This window comes from Octopus bimaculoides, chromosome 11 (genome assembly GCF_046866305.1).
Source record: "Octopus bimaculoides isolate indiv1 chromosome 11, ASM4686630v1, whole genome shotgun sequence".
In the NCBI taxonomy this organism is placed as follows: domain Eukaryota; kingdom Metazoa; phylum Mollusca; class Cephalopoda; order Octopoda; family Octopodidae; genus Octopus; species Octopus bimaculoides.
This window is the reverse complement of record NC_142938.1, coordinates 10,123,346-10,142,116: the sequence shown is the minus strand read 5'-3', so window position 1 is coordinate 10,142,116 and position 18,771 is coordinate 10,123,346. Positions and strand designations below refer to the sequence as shown.

Here is an 18,771-nt window from a genome sequence, read left to right as displayed (position 1 = left end):
GGACAAACAAGGACAGACAAACGGATTAAGTCAATTATATCGACCCCAGTGCGTAACTGGTACTTATTTAATCGACCCCGAAAGGATGAAAGGCAAAGTCGACCTCGGCAGAATTTGAACTCAGAACATAGTGGCAGACGAAATACTGCTATGCATTTCACCCGGCGTGCTAACATTTCTGCCAGCTCGCCGCCTGTCTGTCTGTCTGTCTATCTATCTATCAACCTCCCTCTATTGACACAGACACGCACATGTTAGGAAGGGCATCCAGCTGTAGAAACCCTGTCAAAACAGACAATAGCGCTTAATAGAGTCCTCTGGCTTGCCAATTCTTGTCCAACCATCCAACCCATGCCAGCATAGCAAGTAGATGTTAAATGATAATGATGCTGATGATGATATGTATACATATATACACATATATGTACTCATACATATACATGCGTGTGTGTGTGTGTAAACACAAATGTTTTTTAATATGACCTCAAAGTAATGACAAAGACAAGATAATGTTTCACTCTACATAGATTGTTTAATGCTTCTATTATTTTCGAGAAAGCTTCCCTTTATCAAATATAAGACAGAAAATAAACTAGGAGACTAGGCAATTATATTACCCCAGTGCACAACTGGTACTTACTTTATTGCCTCTGAAAGGATGAAAGAGAAAGTCGACTTTGGCAACATTTCAACTCAGAAAATAATGAAAAATCCAGAATCATCAAATTTACCCCAGGGGATGTAAATTTAGTTGAATTTGGAAACCCCTGCTTTAGTTCAGAGTTCACTTGCTTGTTTTGAAGGAGGGTTACTTATGTTGGCATTTAGCTTTTTAAATTTTCTGTTTTGCTGTGGACGTGCATGGCTTAGTGGTTAGAGTGTTGGATTCATGATCCTAAGACTGCAATTTCGATTCCTGGACAGGGTGATGCTTTGTGTTCTTGCACAGAACTATTTGTTTCACATTGGTCCTGTCTATTCAAGTGGAGATGTGTGGCTCAGTGGTTAGGGTGTTGGACTCCTAATCCTAAGATTGCAATTTCGATTCCGTGACCAGGTGATGTGTGGTGTTTTTGAGCGAATCATTTGACTTCATGTTGCTCCAGTCCACTCAGCTGACAAAAAATGTTTAATCCTGTAACGGACTAGGGCGAGGGATTATATATATATATATGTCCCAGAGACTGGGAAACTGGTCTTGTGACTCTATACGACATGAGAAGGATCTTTAGCCTTCGTTGTGTCCTTCCATTTTGTTAATATCCAAGAATTGCTGTGATTGCAGGTGGATGGATGGGTCATTCCTGGAGCTGAATTCTGACGACGTTGAAAAAAGCGTGGAAGAGTTTACCCGAGAGATTTACAAGCTGCATAAAATATTCAAGACAAAGGAAAAGAAACTGGTGATGGAGAAGGATGAGCGGGAGAGGGAGAAGAAGAGAAAGAGGAGAATGATGGTACTGGAAGAAGATGAGTTGGAGCCCGAAGAGGAGCTGCATCTACCTGTAGGACCCAGGGTGTGTGATACGGTGCTGGAGGAACTGAAACAATTCAAGGTAGGCAACAGTGACTTTATTCATCATTATCATTGTCATAATCATCATCATCGACATCATGGTTAACATCATCATCATCATCATCATCGTCATTTAATGTCCGTTTTCCAAGCTGGCATGGGTTGGACAGTTTGACAGGAGCTGGCTAGGTAGAAGTCCTTCGAAGCAGTGCTCCAGTATGACCACAGGTCAATGACTGAAACAAGTAAACGATAAATGATAAAAGATTTTAATTAACAAATATTTTAATTGATGTAATTCTGAGTTGACCCGTTTTTCACTGTTTTTTTTTTTTTGTATTTCAGAAAAACATTCCTCTAATAACAATAATGTGTAACCCTGGGATGAGGCCACGTCACTGGGAGCGCATGTCAGAATTGGTGAGTTTCAATCTCACCCCTGACACCGGAACAACACTTCGCAAAGTGCTAAAGTATGAGTTAGAAGAAGATTTGGAAGATTTTGAAACAATAAGTGTCGGTGCTTCAAAGGTGAGTGGAAAGTCTGTTTGTATTTAGTATTGAATTCTTCAACTTCATTTTGCCAAAACAGACCATCACTAAATTCTTCAGATTTTTTTTTTTTTTTTTTTTGTAGTCGAGTATGCTGTATATGTGCTATTAGATATTGCAGTTCATTGGTCTGATTTAACCCTTTTCGGACAATTGGGCCAATCCCTTGGCCCACTGTTTTTGTGTAAGGAAGAATAAAAGGTCAAGCATGTTGGTGATTTCATTTCCTTCTTTGTACTTTTCCCTTTTGCCTTTCTGATGAAGAGCTATGTTCAAAATATCAAAAACACTCTGTTTTTACTGAGCATTAAACAAATACATTCCTTGTAAACGTCCTCTTGTCTGTAAATTTTATTATTCGTTTATTTGAAGTGACTATATATCATTGCTATTATGTTAAACTGTCATATGTCCAAATTTGGCCAAATGCATTTTTTTTTCAATATTTAATTTTGCTTGCAATAGCCGGTTCTTTTGGTCAAGCTATTGTATCTCCAGTTGCTTCAGATGCTAAGATATGAAAATTGTGTAAGTGTAGTACAACATATTTATGTCCACACACACACACACACACACACACACACACACACACACACACACACACACACACACACACACACACACACACACACACACACACACACACACACACACACACAACTTCTTCATCAATGTTAGGTAGAATGGAGTTAATGAAGTAGGCTAGAATAACGGCCATCTTCAAGTGGATAGGGAAGAAGAAAGACAGACACACAGAAACAAGTGTAAGAAACATATTTACATGAGAAAGCTGCATGTAGAAACTACATGATGTGATCAAGCCTTGGTTCCATCATAGAGCTTATATATGCAACTTTCTATCATATAAATACATTCCTTTTTGCCTGTTATTGTTTGTCTGGTAGGTGTTTGTGTATGCATGCATGTATGGTATGTGTATATGTATGTATGCATACATGCATGTATGGTGTGTATGTATGAATGAATGTATGTATGTATGTATTGATCAGTCGATCAATCAATCAATCAGTCAGTGGTTCACAACCTTATTGACTTCATAACATACTGGAAATCAATTTAAAGTCAAAACAAAAATGGTGGCCTCAGAGATTGGCTCAATTATTCTATAAGCATTAAATCAAACCTCCAGAATATCAGATAACATATGATTCACATATTTAACAAAACATCCGCAACGAGAACAGTAAAAAAAAAACAAAAAAATGCGGAATGCCAATATGGATTTTCTAAAGCTTTAAATGATATGTTTTTATAAAATCCATGGTACAACTAAACAACTTTTACCTAGCAGTGGGAAGCAAATGGCTTTTGCTATATATCATCATCATTTTCATCATCATCATCATCATCATCATCATCATCATCATCATCATCATTTAACATCCATGTTCTATGCTGCCATGGGTTGGAGAGTTTGACAGGATCTGATAAGTCCAAAGACTGCATTATACTCCGATGTCTTCTTAGGTATGGTTTCTATGGCTGGATACCCTTCCTGATATATACTGAACTACTATGTGGTTGTGTGTGTGTGTGTGTGTGTGTGCATGTGTATATGTATATGTACACATATACATACACATGCACAACATCCTTGCTTTTAGCTCGTTTTTAGTAATCTGGTTTGATTTCTGAAGTTAGCGATTTATCAGTGAGAAAGAAAACAGCAACAATCTCTGCAAGGATGTATTACAGCTATATTTTTTCATGTGTGTGTGTGTGTGTGTGTGTGCCTGCCTATGTGTCTATAATATCTCTTTCTCTTCATCTCTCTCTCTCTCTCTTTATATATACATACATACATATTTTTGTATATATATATATATATATATATATAGAATATGGATGTGTTTGATTCTGTACATATTTGTATATTATATACATACATACATATGTACATGCATATATACACACATATATATATTAACATATATATTATGCATATATATGTATGTATATATATATATATATATATATGTATATGTATACATATATATTATGCATATATATGTGTATATATGTATATATATATGTATATATATATATATATATATATGTATATGTATACATATATATTATGCATATATATGTGTATATATGTATATATATATGTATATATATATATATATATGTATATGTATACATATATATTATGCATATATATGTGTATATATGTATATGTATATATATATATATATATATCTTACAAATATGTATGTCTATACACATGCACACACATACATGCTTTTCTTTGACAAGTGAGAGATAAGGATATTTCCCCCCCCCCAGTTTTTTTAAATGACAACATCTATATATTCATTCATTCATTCATCAATATCTTTTTTTTTTTTTTTTGTTCTCTTTTATCTCATAAATATGATTCTGTCTGCTTTAGTTTAGCTATACAGCCATATTGGTAAGCTTCTTCTTTTCTAAAGGGTTAATAGCAGTTTGCATCACAGAGTAATTCGCCAACAACAAAGAGAGAGTTAATCGATGCCTAGCAAAGTTAAGAAGCAGAAATAAGACCAATAACAAGTTGTCAATCCTTCAACATTTCATCACATCTTTTAATATAATTCTAAGGTTTCATATAGAACTGGGAATTTACCATTTTCAGCTTAATGTGAGATCAAGAATTAATAATCAAATTTATTGATTTTTTTTTGGTTGTTTTTTTTTTTCAGTTTTGTTTTTGTTTTCTTTTTACATTTGCTTGTTTGTTTATGATTTATGATTGATGATCTATAGATTATTATTATCTGTGATTTGAGGAGAAAAATCTTTTTCTTTTTCTGTTAAAGGCTGACAATATCTTTTCGGAAATTGAAATTCTTTTGACAAATTTTGAATATCATTACTCTCGCGACTGCCGTGGCTACTGCTTGGTGGCATTTTGTCCATCTTTATATTTTGTGTTCAATTCCACCAAAGCCAATTTCACTTTTCATTGTTTTGGGATTGATAAAATAAAGTACCAGTTGACTACTGGGGGGCGGGGGTAGGCCCAAGGCTATTCTGTGTATAGATTATATTAAATTCTGAGCTGACAGAATCGTTAGCACACTGGGCAAACTGCTTAGTGGCATTTTATCCATCTTTACGTTTTGAGTTCAAATTCCTCCAAGATCAACATTGCCTTTCACCCTTTTGGGGTTGATAAATTAAGTACCAGTTGAGCACTGGAGTCGATGTAGCCGACCTACTTATCCCACCCCCCACAAAATCACTGGCTTTTTGCCAAAATTTGAAATCAGTATCCTTTTGTTACTATAAGCACAAGGCCTGATATTTTGAGGGAGAGGGCTGCTTAGTTTCATCAACCCCAGTGCTCAACTAGTACTTATTTCATTGACCCCTAAATCAGTGCTTCTCAAACTATCTGATGTGGCGTACTGGCAGTTTTTTTTTTTCCAATGTGCCAGGGACCAGTAATATTTCTTAGTAATATTAATTTATACCGGAAACAATATATATATAATGAATATTATAAAAGTTGACAATTTGTTTTTTATCTTATATTTATTTTGTAAACAAATAATACAAATATTACATAAGCATTTTATAAGCATTTCATAAGCATTTTATAATGTTACTTTCTTTTCTGGTGACTCGTTGCGTACCAGAAGCTGATGGCTCGCGGACTGACACCGGTCCGTGGACCACCACATTGAGTAGTATTGCTCTAAAGGACAAAAGGCAAAGTAGACCTCAGCAGCATTTAAGCTCAGAAGGACGAAATGCTGATGATCTTTTTGTCCAGCACACTAATAATTCTGCCAGCTCACAGTTCTTAAGTTTTGTTTATTAATATCAGTGGATAAAACAGAGAGGATGGTATCTTCAATGGTTACTGTGGTTGAGTGTGATTTGCACTTAGGAAGGCCAGCCTTAAAATGGCAGTTGTTATGTCTAGCTGTATGAGAAAAAGTAATGCACTGGGAATGGACAGTTATCTGTGTGTAGTTTCTTGACGCATACCGGACTTGTTTACCTCTTCCTTGTCAAAGTTTTATTACAAACATGTAAATATGGCCGCACTCACACACACACACATGCATGCACACACACATACACATGCACACTTGAAAACTCACACATGAACATACACATGCACAAACATGCACTGAAACCCATATAAACACACATATTTGCGCATGTGTGCACACGCAAACACACTCATATATACACACACACATATACACACACACATAAACATGCACACACAAACACTCACATGAACATACACATAAACAAACATGCACTGAAACCCGTACAAACAAATACATTTGCATATATGTGCAGACACATGCATATGCATCACACACACACTCATGCTTACAAATACACACACAGCATGAAACTGTAACATTTCATGGTAACCCAACAACACTTTAAAAGGTCACAGTTGATTCTTTTTCTTATTTGACAGCAGTGCTGTTACCAGCCATCATCACCATCGTCCCACCACTGTCATTGTTGTTCTTCTTGTTGCTGCTGCTGTTGTTGTTGTTGTTGAGCCCAGGGTCAGTACTGACTGACATAGGCAGACACATCTATGATTAATAATGATCTAACTTTGTCCACCACATCTTTTTGTACAGCCAGGACTATGTTGTTTGGTCACTGTGTTTACGTCCCCGTAATTTAGCGGTTCGGCAAAAGAGACCGATAGAATAAGTACTAGGCTTACAAAGAATAAGTCCTGGGGTCGATTTGCTCAACTAAAGGTGGTGCTCCAGCATGGACACAGTCAAATGACTGAAACAAGTAAAAGAGTAAAGAGTATATATATATATATATATATATATATAAATTACAGGGTAGCAAAAAAATTTTTTTAGAAATTTTATTTACCACCAGTGGTCTAGCGAGAGTAAAAAACAGTCAATAGACTATGTATTATTCATTTAAAATGCAGAGATGCCTATAATAGGACATCTAACCCGCTATTTCTAGCGGGTTAGATGTCCTATTATAGGCATCTCTGCATTTTAAATAAATAAATAAATATATATATATATATATATATATATATATATATATATATATATACATACACACAACAGGCTTCTTTCAGTTTCAACTTATCAAATCCACTCACAAGGCTTTGGTTGGCCCAAGGCTATAGTGCAGGACACTTGCCTAAGGTTTCATACTGTGGAACTGAACCTGAAACCATGTCGTTGGGAAGCAAACTTCTTACCACACAGCCATGCCTTCACCTTTTCGTGTATTTATTGTATTTTATTTTATTTTATTTATTTGTTTTATTTATTTATTTATTTGTTCGTTTATTTTTGCAGGAATTCACTTTGGAGAAAAACATGGTAAAGATGAAAGAGGAATGGGAGGACATTTGTCTCAGTACTACCTTGTATCGTGACACAAACCTATCAATCTTGTCTTCTGTCGATGATATACAGACGATGCTTGAAGATCAGATCATTAAAACCCAGACCATGAGAGGGTCTCACTTTATAAAACCATTTGAGAAAGACATCAAGGTAATGTTGGAAAAGAATTAAAAAGAAAAAGAAGAAACAAACCTGGTTTTGTCAGGTTTTGTTGTTTTTCTTTTTCTTTTGACTTAACTGAAAGAGTTTATATGAAAGTCTATATACACTATCAATCTGAGCATGGCAATTACCAGATTCAGCTTTGTAACTTATATGTTTACATACAGGGCATTCACCCCAAAAAGTGCATAGATACATAGAATAATAATAATAAAGTCAGTGTTTATTATAATACATTTCCTTTTCAAGATTTAATAGAATCTATACACAGAATTTAATTTTCTTATGAATTTAATTTTCTTTGAAACTGATGACCATTCTGGTCTAGGCACTGTTATTAATGCAAAGCAAGGGAAACACAAACATCAAGAAACATTTGTTTGGTATTTGGACACATTCTCATTCAATGGTTGTTACCAGTTTTGTACCATAAACTTTATCTTTTAAGTATCCCCATAAAAGAAAGAATCTATTAGTGTGAAGTCTGATGAACACAGAAGGTATAGAATTGCAGATGTATATCTTTCACCATACTCACTCTCTGCTGTTTCCTGTCCTCTCTATCATTTCCTCTCTTGCACTCGTATCTTATCAACAGGAATGGGAAGAGAAATTGATTCGGATCCAGAGTACCATTGATGAATGGCTGAAGGTACAGGCGCAATGGTTGTACCTGGAGCCTATATTCTCATCAGAGGATATCATGCAACAGATGCCTGAGGAAGGAAGGTTCTTCCAGTCAGTTGACAGCAGCTGGAAGAGTATTATGAAGAATACATTGAAAGACCCCAAGGTATGGTAGCATTGGCACCAGTTCTTTTCTTTATATCTAATATAATAAATGCGAATGTCAGTGTGTCACACTTTTTCAACTTCACTCCTAGAGGCCTTAGCCCAACATATCATACCATTTTGGAATCAGGACAATTCCGTGAGTAAATTGAAAACATTCTGGGTTGAATCCGGACCCGCAATCCTGAAATTTTGTATTCCCAAATGCTATTGTTTCCATTGATTTTTTTATGTGACTTTTTGCGCCGAATTTTTTTGTACAATAACAATTTTTATAACTTGGAAATAAATTTTGGGAATAACCAAAATTAATTGCGAAATCTAGAAATTGTTTTCGGTGATTTTTTTTTTTTAGATGCTACATGTTTGTTTTGGAGTACTACATGTTTGAGTGCCACGTATTTGTTTTGAACACCAGATGTTTTAAGGAGCTACATGTTTGTTTTGGAGTCTTACATTTGTTTTTTTATGCAATACATGAACTTCGAGTAATGTGCAGTGATATCTTTGTCTCTCAGGTTATGGTTGCAACAAACCTGAAGGGTATGTATGAGAGGTTAATTGAAGCTAATGGTTTATTGGAGAAAATCAACAAAGGGCTGAATGCATACCTGGAAAAGAAGAGACTATTCTTTCCAAGGTGAGGAATTATTTCTCATTTAATAATTGGCCATTGTATTTTCATTATATTTCATCCATCCTCACATTCTGAGTTCAAATTCCACCGAGGTTGACTTTCTCTTTCATCCTTTTGGGGTTGATAAAATAAGTACCAGCTGAGTACTGGAGTTAATGTAATCAACTTACCCCTCTCCCAAAAATGCTTGCCTTGTGCCAAAATTTGAAACCAGTATTTTTTTCATGAGCAGGCATGTTTTCTTGGAAGATTGCAAACAAAGGATAGTACTTGACTTGCATGGTGGTGATATTGTGTCTAACTATCATGCAATGTCGAGGTTTATTATATGCTTCTATAATAACGAAAGTGAAATTCTGTCTGTCTGTCTGGGACCCCTGTATCTCAGTCTACATTTCCTCTACATAGACATATTATACCTTTTTTTGGAATCAGGATGAGCCTGAGATGGAAAATCTGCCTCTCGTTTGGTTTTTGAACATCCAGCATTGGGGATCTGATTTAAAAGCATTTGGGTTGCTAGTTCTAGCAGGTAAAGCTTGACTGATTCACACCATCTTGGTTGGTGTCTGTCAGATGAATCAGGGATCAAGGGGGGAGATAAATGACGTTTGCTTTGTTAATTTTACGTCGAGATAAGAACTTTGGGATAATTGGCCAACAGTTGGAATTCAGCTTGGGACTGGAACAATAGAATGATTGTATGACTGAATTAATTCTCATCCATTCTTAACCTCTGATCAAACACTGCCGGGGCATATAGTCATTATAGATGTATTATAGTCATGCTATTTAGCTCTCATTAGTTTTGGGCCACAGACCTAATTAGCCCACCATAGGCTAGCTTGAAAGTTCACCTGGAGTGCGGCTTTTAAGCTAGTAGTTAATAACAGAATAACCATTTTAAACGATGCTTAATCCATATTTCAGGTTCTTCTTCTTGTCTAATGATGAAATGCTGGAAATTTTGTCTGAGACAAAGGACCCACTGCGTGTTCAGCCTCACCTGAAGAAGTGCTTTGAAGGTATAGCCAAATTGGAGTTTGATTCCAAGCTAGACATATTAGCCATGTTTAGCAGTGAAGCTGAGAAAGTTCAACTTCGAAAAACTGTATCGACCTCAGCAGCTCGAGGTGCAGTTGAGAAATGGCTGCTTGAAGTCCAAGATTCCATGTTACTGTCTGTGAGAAGCGTCATAGAAGAAGCTGTCCATGTAAGGGCATTTATTTTGAACTTCAAACTTAATAGTTCCTTACCTTCTGTTTGAAATAAATACAAATTCTTGTCACAGTGCATTTCTTTTCTTGAGCAATTGAATAAATTAGATTGTTGTGTTTAGCCTCAAGTCATCCGTGATTAAGCAGTCTGATGATCAAAGGCATTCCAACCATGACCATCCTGTCTTTTTCTGTGTCTAGAACTGCATTGTCTAATGTGTTTTTTTGTTTTTCAGTCTGAGGTTGGTACTGTGTGATTTGAGGGAGATTTGGATGCTCTTTCTATCAAGCTAAGGGGCCACATGGAAAGTCACTTATTGGCCCAGTAGTTATTGTTTAGCCCCCAGGTGAACCTTGATGAAGCAAACCTATTGTTGTTTCAATTTTCTTTGCTGTTCTCAACCCTGGGCTGCCTTTTCTGCTTCTTTCCAGTTGGATCCCTGCTTTATCAGCTTTGCTTCACTATCCTACCTCTAACCATTTTCCTTTGGGATTTTACTATATGTCATCTGTCTCCTTGAGGGAAGTGCTTCCTTTCCCAGGTCTTGTTACCTCCACCTCAGTGAAGGCAGAGGTATTGTTTTCAGACATGTTTGTTTGTTTGTTTGTCCATGGACAAGATATCTCAAGAAACACTGGATGGATTCGGATGAAACTTTCAGGTATGTTTGGCCTCATAACTGGCACAAACTGATTATAATTTGAGATCGATCCAGTACCGGATAAGGATTCTGGATTATTTTTCCAGATCTTTTACTTAATTTTTGAGAACAGCCGTGTTCATCTTTAGTACTGTCCTTTGTGAAAGCAGTTGAGTTTATTTCTCATTTTAAAAATCATCTCTGGCTAAATGTTGAGAGGGCATTGGTGTTGCCTTGGTGGGGATTTGTACTCTCTGAGTACTCTTGTTATATTTAAACATTGTTTCTGTTACTTTGCAGTTTTCTAGCTAGGGTGTCTTGAGGAAGGGAAAGAGAGATGGGGAAGGAAGAGAGAGAGAGAGAGAGAGATGTTATGCATCACAAGCAGCTCCATGTAATACAAACAGTTTTCTTAAATCTTTGTATTATTTATTTTCTATTTCTTCTTAGGATTATCTTAACATCAGTCGTATCGACTGGGTACGGAAGTGGCCAGGACAAGTGGTATTGTGTGGCTCTCAGATCTACTGGACCAAAGAGACCCAAGAAGCAATACAAGCTGGCTCAAAGGGCTTGCTTGACTACCATGTTGTGTTGAAGAACCAAATGATCGACATTGTCCAACTCGTCCGAGGTAAACTTAGCAAGCAGACCAGAACAACTTTGGGAGCACTGGTCGTCATTGATGTCCATGCGAGAGATGTTGTTATGGACATGGCAAACAGAGGTGAGTTTCAGAGGAGAGCTGTTGTTGTTGTTGCTGTTATGGTAACTGTTCACGATAAGGTATTGCATAATGTGGAGTAGCCATGTATCTCCTCTATAGCAAGGCACAAGTGCTTGTCCCCCTATCATACTTTGACTTTCAACACCTTGCATAAAGCCATCTCTCCCCAACACTCAAAAGAAAGGGCTTTTTCCTTTTATTTTCTTTACTTTGTCTTGAAAGCTCGTTGGTAGCCTCACTCATGTCAGTGGCATGAAAATGAATTTACCCAGTACTTTCTGTAAAGTGGTTGGTGTTAGGAAGAGCATCCAGTTGTAGAAACCATGCCAAAGCTGATATTAGGGTTTGACACAGCCTTGAAGTTCATCATATCCTGTCAAGCCATCAGACCCATGCATAGTGGGGGCACATGGCTTAGTGGTTAAGGTATTGGACTCATGATCATAAGATTGTGATTTCGTTTCCTGGATTGGGCAACACATTGTGTTCTTGAGCAAAACATTCCATTTCACGTTACTCCAGTGCACTCAGCTGGCAAAAATGAGTAACGCTTCGATGAACAGGTGGGGAATATATATGCCATAGAAATAGGGAAACAAGCCCTTGTGACTGACTTGAGAAAGTAGCTAATCCTTTAACCTTTATCAGACCCATGCAAGCATGGAAAACAGACTTTAAATAAAAGATGATGACAATGATGAATTGAGATGCATTGATGATGTGTTTGTATGTTATTTTTGCAGGCGTTGCATCAGACGCTGACTTTAACTGGCTGTCACAGTTGCGATACTACTGGGAAGAGGACAGGTGCCTCGTATGTTTAATCAACGCCACAGTTAACTATGCATACGAGTATTTAGGAAACACACCTCGCCTTGTCATCACCCCACTTACCGACCGCTGTTACAGAACGCTCATTGGTGCCTTCCACCTCCATTTAAATGGTGCACCTGAGGGCCCCGCAGGAACTGGTAAAACAGAGACAACAAAAGATCTTGCCAAGGCTCTGGCTGTACAATGTATAGTATTCAACTGCTCAGATGGCCTGGACTATATTGCCATGGGAAAAGTAAGATGTTTTTCTAAGATTTTCAATGATTTTCAATTTTCAGTAGCTGTATGGTAAGAAGCTTGCTTCTCAACTACATGGTTACAGGTTCAGTCCCACTGCATGGCACCTTCGGCAAGTGTCTTCTAGTATAGCCTCAGGCTGACCAAAGCCTTGTGAGTCGATTTGGTGTGTATGTCTTTGTGTCTGGGTTTGTCCCCACCCCCTTGGCGCCTGACAGCCAGTGTTGGTGTGTTTATGTCCCTGTAACTTAGTGGTTCGGCAAAGAGACCAATAGAATAAATACCAGGCTTAGAAAAATAAGTCCTGGGGGTCGATTTGTTTGACTAAAAAACCCCTTCAAGGCGATGCTCCAGCATGGCTGCAGTCAAATGACTGAACCAAGTAAAAGAATAAAAGAATTATTTGTATTTGTTGCTATATTTTTATTCTTTTTTTTTGTTTTTGTCATTGGATCACTACCATACTGGGGCAAAACCTTAAAAGGTTTAGTTGAAAAAAAAAAAATCACCCTGTCCCCAGTATTTATTTTATTTTAAAATCTTGTACTTATTTAACTGGGTTCTCATGTTGAACTGCTAATTTATAGGGACGTAAGCCAAGCAACACTGGTTATCAAGCAGTCAGGGTACAAAGTTCATGCTTGAGCACACACACACACACACATGCACACGCACACACACAAGCATGCACATGCACATACACACATGCACACACACACACACACACACACACACACACACACACACACACACACACGCACTTCCCAGCAGAAAAAAAAGGGAGTTGTGCACTTCTGCTGGTACATCTGAAGAGTCATCAAAATTCTTTTCTACTCTAGGCACAAGGCCTGAAATTTTTGGGGAGGGAGCACAGTCGAATAAATCAACTCTTGTACACAACTGGTACTTAATTTATCGACCTCGGAAGGATGAAAGGCAAAGTCAACCTCGGCGGAATTTGAACTCAGAACGTAAAGACACATGAAATACCACTAAACATTTCGCCTGGCGTGCTAACGTTTCTACCTGGCATGCTAACGTATTATATTATAGATCCATTTCAGCCGATCTTACTAATTGGTTTTGCACTGGGTATTAGATAACTGGATATTAGGTTACAGTACAGATAAATAACATTATTTGCTCTTCAGAGAAGGCAGGTATGAAAAAAAATTACTTTATATAATATACCTGCTCTATTGGAAAATATGTGTGCATATTTTTTCTGGTTTATGGATTCTTTAATCAACCGTATATGAGTATGCAAATAAATAAATATATATATATATATATATATATATATATATATATAAAATCATATATGTATGGATATATGTATGCATATGCATGTATGTGTCATATATATATATACATATATATATATATATACTTTATTTAAAAGCAGCAGAAATATAACAAAAAAAACCGTTACTCTGAGTTTCACGTTCCCGTTCATCGGACAGTTTTCTAACAAAACTGTCCGATGAACGGAAACGTGAAACTCAGAGTAACGGTTTTTTTGTTATATTTCTGCTGCTTTTAAATAAAGCATATTACTCTACCTCTGGTATTTGAGTACTCTTTTTTCCACCTTGTTGCACATTTCATGTGCTTACTCCGGTATATATATATATATATATATACATATATATATATATATATGTGTGTGTGTGTGTGTGTGTACATAAATATATGTACATAAATACAAACATACACTCACCTAGAAAACATAGTAATAATAATAGTTACACTGCTACTACCAACTGTAACAGTAATAACTATTATTTCTTTATATCCATCAGAACAGATTTTTATCAGTTAGCAATATCATAACAAGTAAACATATTTTCTGTCTTTACAGTCTTAATAACTACAACAACAGTAGGTACACGAGTGGTTTTGTAGTAGAAATGATGTTGTCAATGGTGGTGGTGTTGTTGGTGGTAGTGGTAACGAGCTGCAGCAGTAATCCTGATAAAATCACCTACTACAAAATTGATAAAAATACTGTTTTGCATTAAATAGGAACAGCTACAACCAGCAGAGATGTGGCCATGTGGTTAAGAAGTTTGCTTTCGGACCATATAGTTTTAAGTTCAGTCCCACTGAATGGCACCATGGGCGAGTTTTTTTTGTATTAATGACATGGGCTGAACAAAGCTTTGTGAGTGGATTTGGTAGACAGAAGCTGAAAAGAAGTTAAATTCTTTGTGTGATATTTTATTTATAAACTCCCAGAAGGATGAATTTGATTTCTGAAGAGTTTGATCTCAGAGCTATGGTATATACCTTGAGATATGTTGTCCAGTTCACTAACAATTCTGTCTCCTCCCTAATTCCACACTAGTTACAACACAATGTATTTGGATACACAATAACATAGTAATCCTGCTCTGTGCTCACTTTGCAGCCATGTGGTTTTGGGTTCAGTCCCACTGCATGACACCTTAGGCAAGGGTCTCCTACTATAGCCCTGGGTTGAGCAATACCTTTTGGATGAATTTGGTAGATGGAAACTGTGTAGAAACCTGTCATGTGTGTGTCTGTGTTTGTCTCCCTCCATTGGTTGATGACAGGTGGGCAAAGGTCTCCTACTAAAGCCCTGGGTTGAGCAATACCTTTTGGACGAATTTGGTAGATGGAAACTGTGTAGAAACCTATCATGTGTGTGTCTGTGTTTGTCCCCCTCCATTGGTGTTGGTGTATTTGCATCCCTGTAACTTAAGGGTTTGGTTAAAGAAACCTATAGAATAAGCATCAGACTTCAAAATATGTGCCAGTGACTGAAACAAGTAAAAGATAAAAGATATATGATGAGATATTTTGTCCCATTCTTCAACAATTTTGCCTTTCCACTCGTCTGACACTACTTCTGACGAAATATACTTAGAAACACAACAATGTAGTAAAGCTGTTCTACTTATGCTTCACTGCCAATTTTCAATTGTTGTTCAAAAGAAAAGGAAAAAAGCTCTCTGCTTTTCATATGAATCTCTATCTGTCTGTCTGTCTCTCTCTCTCTCTCTCTCTTAGTAAATGATAATGCAAAAATTCCATGGAACTTTAGCATAGATACAGTGCTAGATAGAACATAATAAGCCTGGCATAATTTTCCATGACAAAAATGACAATATACGGTATTAATTAACAATATAGCAATACAAAATTATTATAATGTTGCGAAGGAACGAGTTGAATAGCTAAAAAAAAAAAGTTACGTCATCATAGCTGGTGAATTAAAAGCATTATAGCAGTTAAGGAACAAGTCTATTGTATTCCTTTGGTAAATTGGTGTGACTACAATGATGCAAAACCATTTTATGAAGAACATTGATAAATTATTCACGCAGATGATTTGGCACAGACATGGCTGTGTGGTTAAGAAGTTTGCTTTCCAACTACATAGTTTCAGGTTCAGTCCTCCCAAAATGTGGCCCCTTGGACAAATGCCTTCTACTATAGCGCCAGGTTGATCATAGCCTTGAGTGAATTTAGTAGATGGAAACTGAAAGAAGCTTGTTGTATATATGTATAGTTCACAGATGTGACTCAGAGATTCTCCATACAGAAGACTGTAGTGCTCAAAATATCCGATGTCTTTACAGCAGATTAATTCCACAAAGTAAAGAAAGGTTATTAGAGGGATCAAATTGAACAGGTATGGAAGCGATTATGCATATAAACAAATCAGATATATTAAATATTATAGTCTGGGTACAAAATATTTTGTATTTCATACCCAAGCTATTATATTTAATTTATCTAATTTGTTTATCCACATAATTACCTCTATGTACATATATATGTTGTGTGTGAGTGTGTATATTTGTACTTGTCTTGACATCATGTGATACTTTTGGTTTATTTCTCAAACCATGAACGATAAAAGAAATAATAATAGAAATAATAATAATAATAATAATAATAATAATAGAAAGAAAAAATAATTTCTTTCTCTTTATTTCATTTATTTATTTATTTATTTATTTTTTCCTTTTGAATTTCAGTTTTTCAAAGGTTTGGCCTCTTCTGGTGCTTGGGCATGTTTTGACGAATTTAACCGAATTGACCTGGAAGTGTTGTCTGTCGTTGCACAGCAGGTAAGGATCACAGCCTCTCTCCCTCACAACTACTACTGCTCTCATCATCACCGTCATCGCTTCGGTCATCATGGTTATCACCATCACCGTTATTCATTCCCCCATTTCTTTCTGAAATAACCATCATGTATCTACTCCGAGTTTCTCACTTGAATGCATTCATTCATATACATCAATGGTTCTCAACCAGGGTCCACATGGCCCCTGTGGGTCCATATGAAATTTTTGAGGGGTCCACGCAACAAAATAGTAAATTGGGGACCTACAATAGTATTTTAAGCACCCGTGAAAAAATTCTACTTTAGGTGTATGTATTGGTATGTATTACAAGAAACAACTGGGTTTCTTTCTCTAACATTTCACATGGTTCAACCTACACAAGTGAATGTGTGGAAAATAAAATAGGAATTTTGAAAGAAGTTTCTATAAAACTAGTTTTTAAACATTGAATGGCTATGAGGGTCTACCAGAATAAAATAGTAATCAAAGGGGTCCATAGATAAAAAAATGGTTGAGAAACCCTGATATATATCATGATGATAAAAACGCAGGTGTAGCTGAGTGCTTAAGAAAGCTTGCTTCCTAACCATGCGGTCTTGGGTTCAGTTCCACTGTGTGGCCCCTTGGATAATTTGGTCTCAGGTTTAGTCTTCCCAAAGCATTGCCCCCTTGCACAAGTGTTGTGTTGTGTTGTGTTCTTGAGAAAAACTTTATTTCACATTGCCCTGAAATCATTTCATCATCTGACATGTGGTACATCTTGCACCTGTACAGGTGATGTTGATTTGATAGAAGGAGTGAGCTTATGTGAACACAAACATTTGATCACCATAAACAAATCTGCAGGTTGTTCAGGTTGTTATTTTAGCAGTCTCTTTTACTGAACCGCTAGGTTACAGAGACATAAACGCACCAATACAAGTTGTAAAGCAATGATGGGTGGGGGGAACAAACACAGACACAAAGATACACAGGCACACACACACACACACACACACACACACACACATACACACACACTTCGGATTTCTTTCAGTTTCCATCTACCAAATCCACTCACAAGGCTTTGGTCAGCCTGAGGCTATAGTAGCAGACACTTGCCCAAGGTACCACACAGTGGGACTGAACCTGGAACCATGTAGTTGGGAAGCAAGCTTCTTACCACACAATCATGCCTGAGCCTCCACACAGCCACATTAGCACCTCCACACAGTCACACCTGTACCTCTACACATCCACACACACACACACACACACACACACACACACACACACACACACACACACACATATACACACACACACACACATACACGCACACACATATAGATAGATGGATGGATATAGATATATAGTTTTGGCCTACCAATTTCATTCATAAGGCAAGGATTGGTCCGAGGCTATTGTAGAAGATTGTTGCTCAAGGTACCATGCAGTGCAATTAACAGTTCCGATATATATAAAATTGCTTGTATGATCCCTTTTTGCATACATGTTGAAGTTTCTCATTCTTTTTTTTTTCTGCAGATCTTATGCATCATTCGAGCTGTTCAAGGAGGTTTAGATCTCTTTATTTTTGAAGGGACCGAGCTGAAACTGAACCCGAACTGCTATGTTTGCATCACAATGAACCCTGGATATGCAGGCCGGTCAGAATTACCGGACAACCTGAAAGTTCTTTTCCGCACAGTTGCCATGATGGTTCCGAACTACGCAATGATTGCTGAGATCTCGTTGTACTCCTTTGGGTTCCTTAGTGCTCGTAATCTGTCCGTAAAGATTGTCACAACGTATAGGTTATGCTCTGAACAACTCTCATCGCAGTTTCATTATGATTACGGAATGAGGGCAGTGAAGGCTGTTCTCTCGGCTGCAGGAAATCTTAAATTGAAGTATTGCGATGAAGATGAAAATATTTTGGTAAGAATACAATTATTTGTACATTTATTACCTCTGCCTTAGCGAAGGCAGAGGTATT

The 18,771-nt window shown here is 36.9% G+C and overlaps 1 protein-coding gene across 2 annotated transcripts in view; it reads left to right on the top strand.

Annotated features, from left to right (window-relative positions):
- LOC106870489 (dynein axonemal heavy chain 7) overlaps window positions 1-18,771 on the top strand; it is a 255,489-nt gene that overhangs the window by 51,172 nt on the left and 185,546 nt on the right. For both annotated transcript variants that reach the window (XM_089359464.1, XM_089359463.1), the window contains 10 exons: window positions 1,286-1,556; window positions 1,862-2,047; window positions 7,396-7,596; window positions 8,207-8,401; window positions 8,919-9,040; window positions 9,968-10,250; window positions 11,346-11,622; window positions 12,366-12,691; window positions 16,701-16,793; window positions 18,321-18,713. In XM_089359464.1, coding sequence (XP_089215590.1) covers window positions 1,286-1,556; window positions 1,862-2,047; window positions 7,396-7,596; window positions 8,207-8,401; window positions 8,919-9,040; window positions 9,968-10,250; window positions 11,346-11,622; window positions 12,366-12,691; window positions 16,701-16,793; window positions 18,321-18,713 — 2,347 coding nt within the window. The remainder of the gene's footprint in view (window positions 1-1,285; window positions 1,557-1,861; window positions 2,048-7,395; window positions 7,597-8,206; window positions 8,402-8,918; window positions 9,041-9,967; window positions 10,251-11,345; window positions 11,623-12,365; window positions 12,692-16,700; window positions 16,794-18,320; window positions 18,714-18,771) is intronic.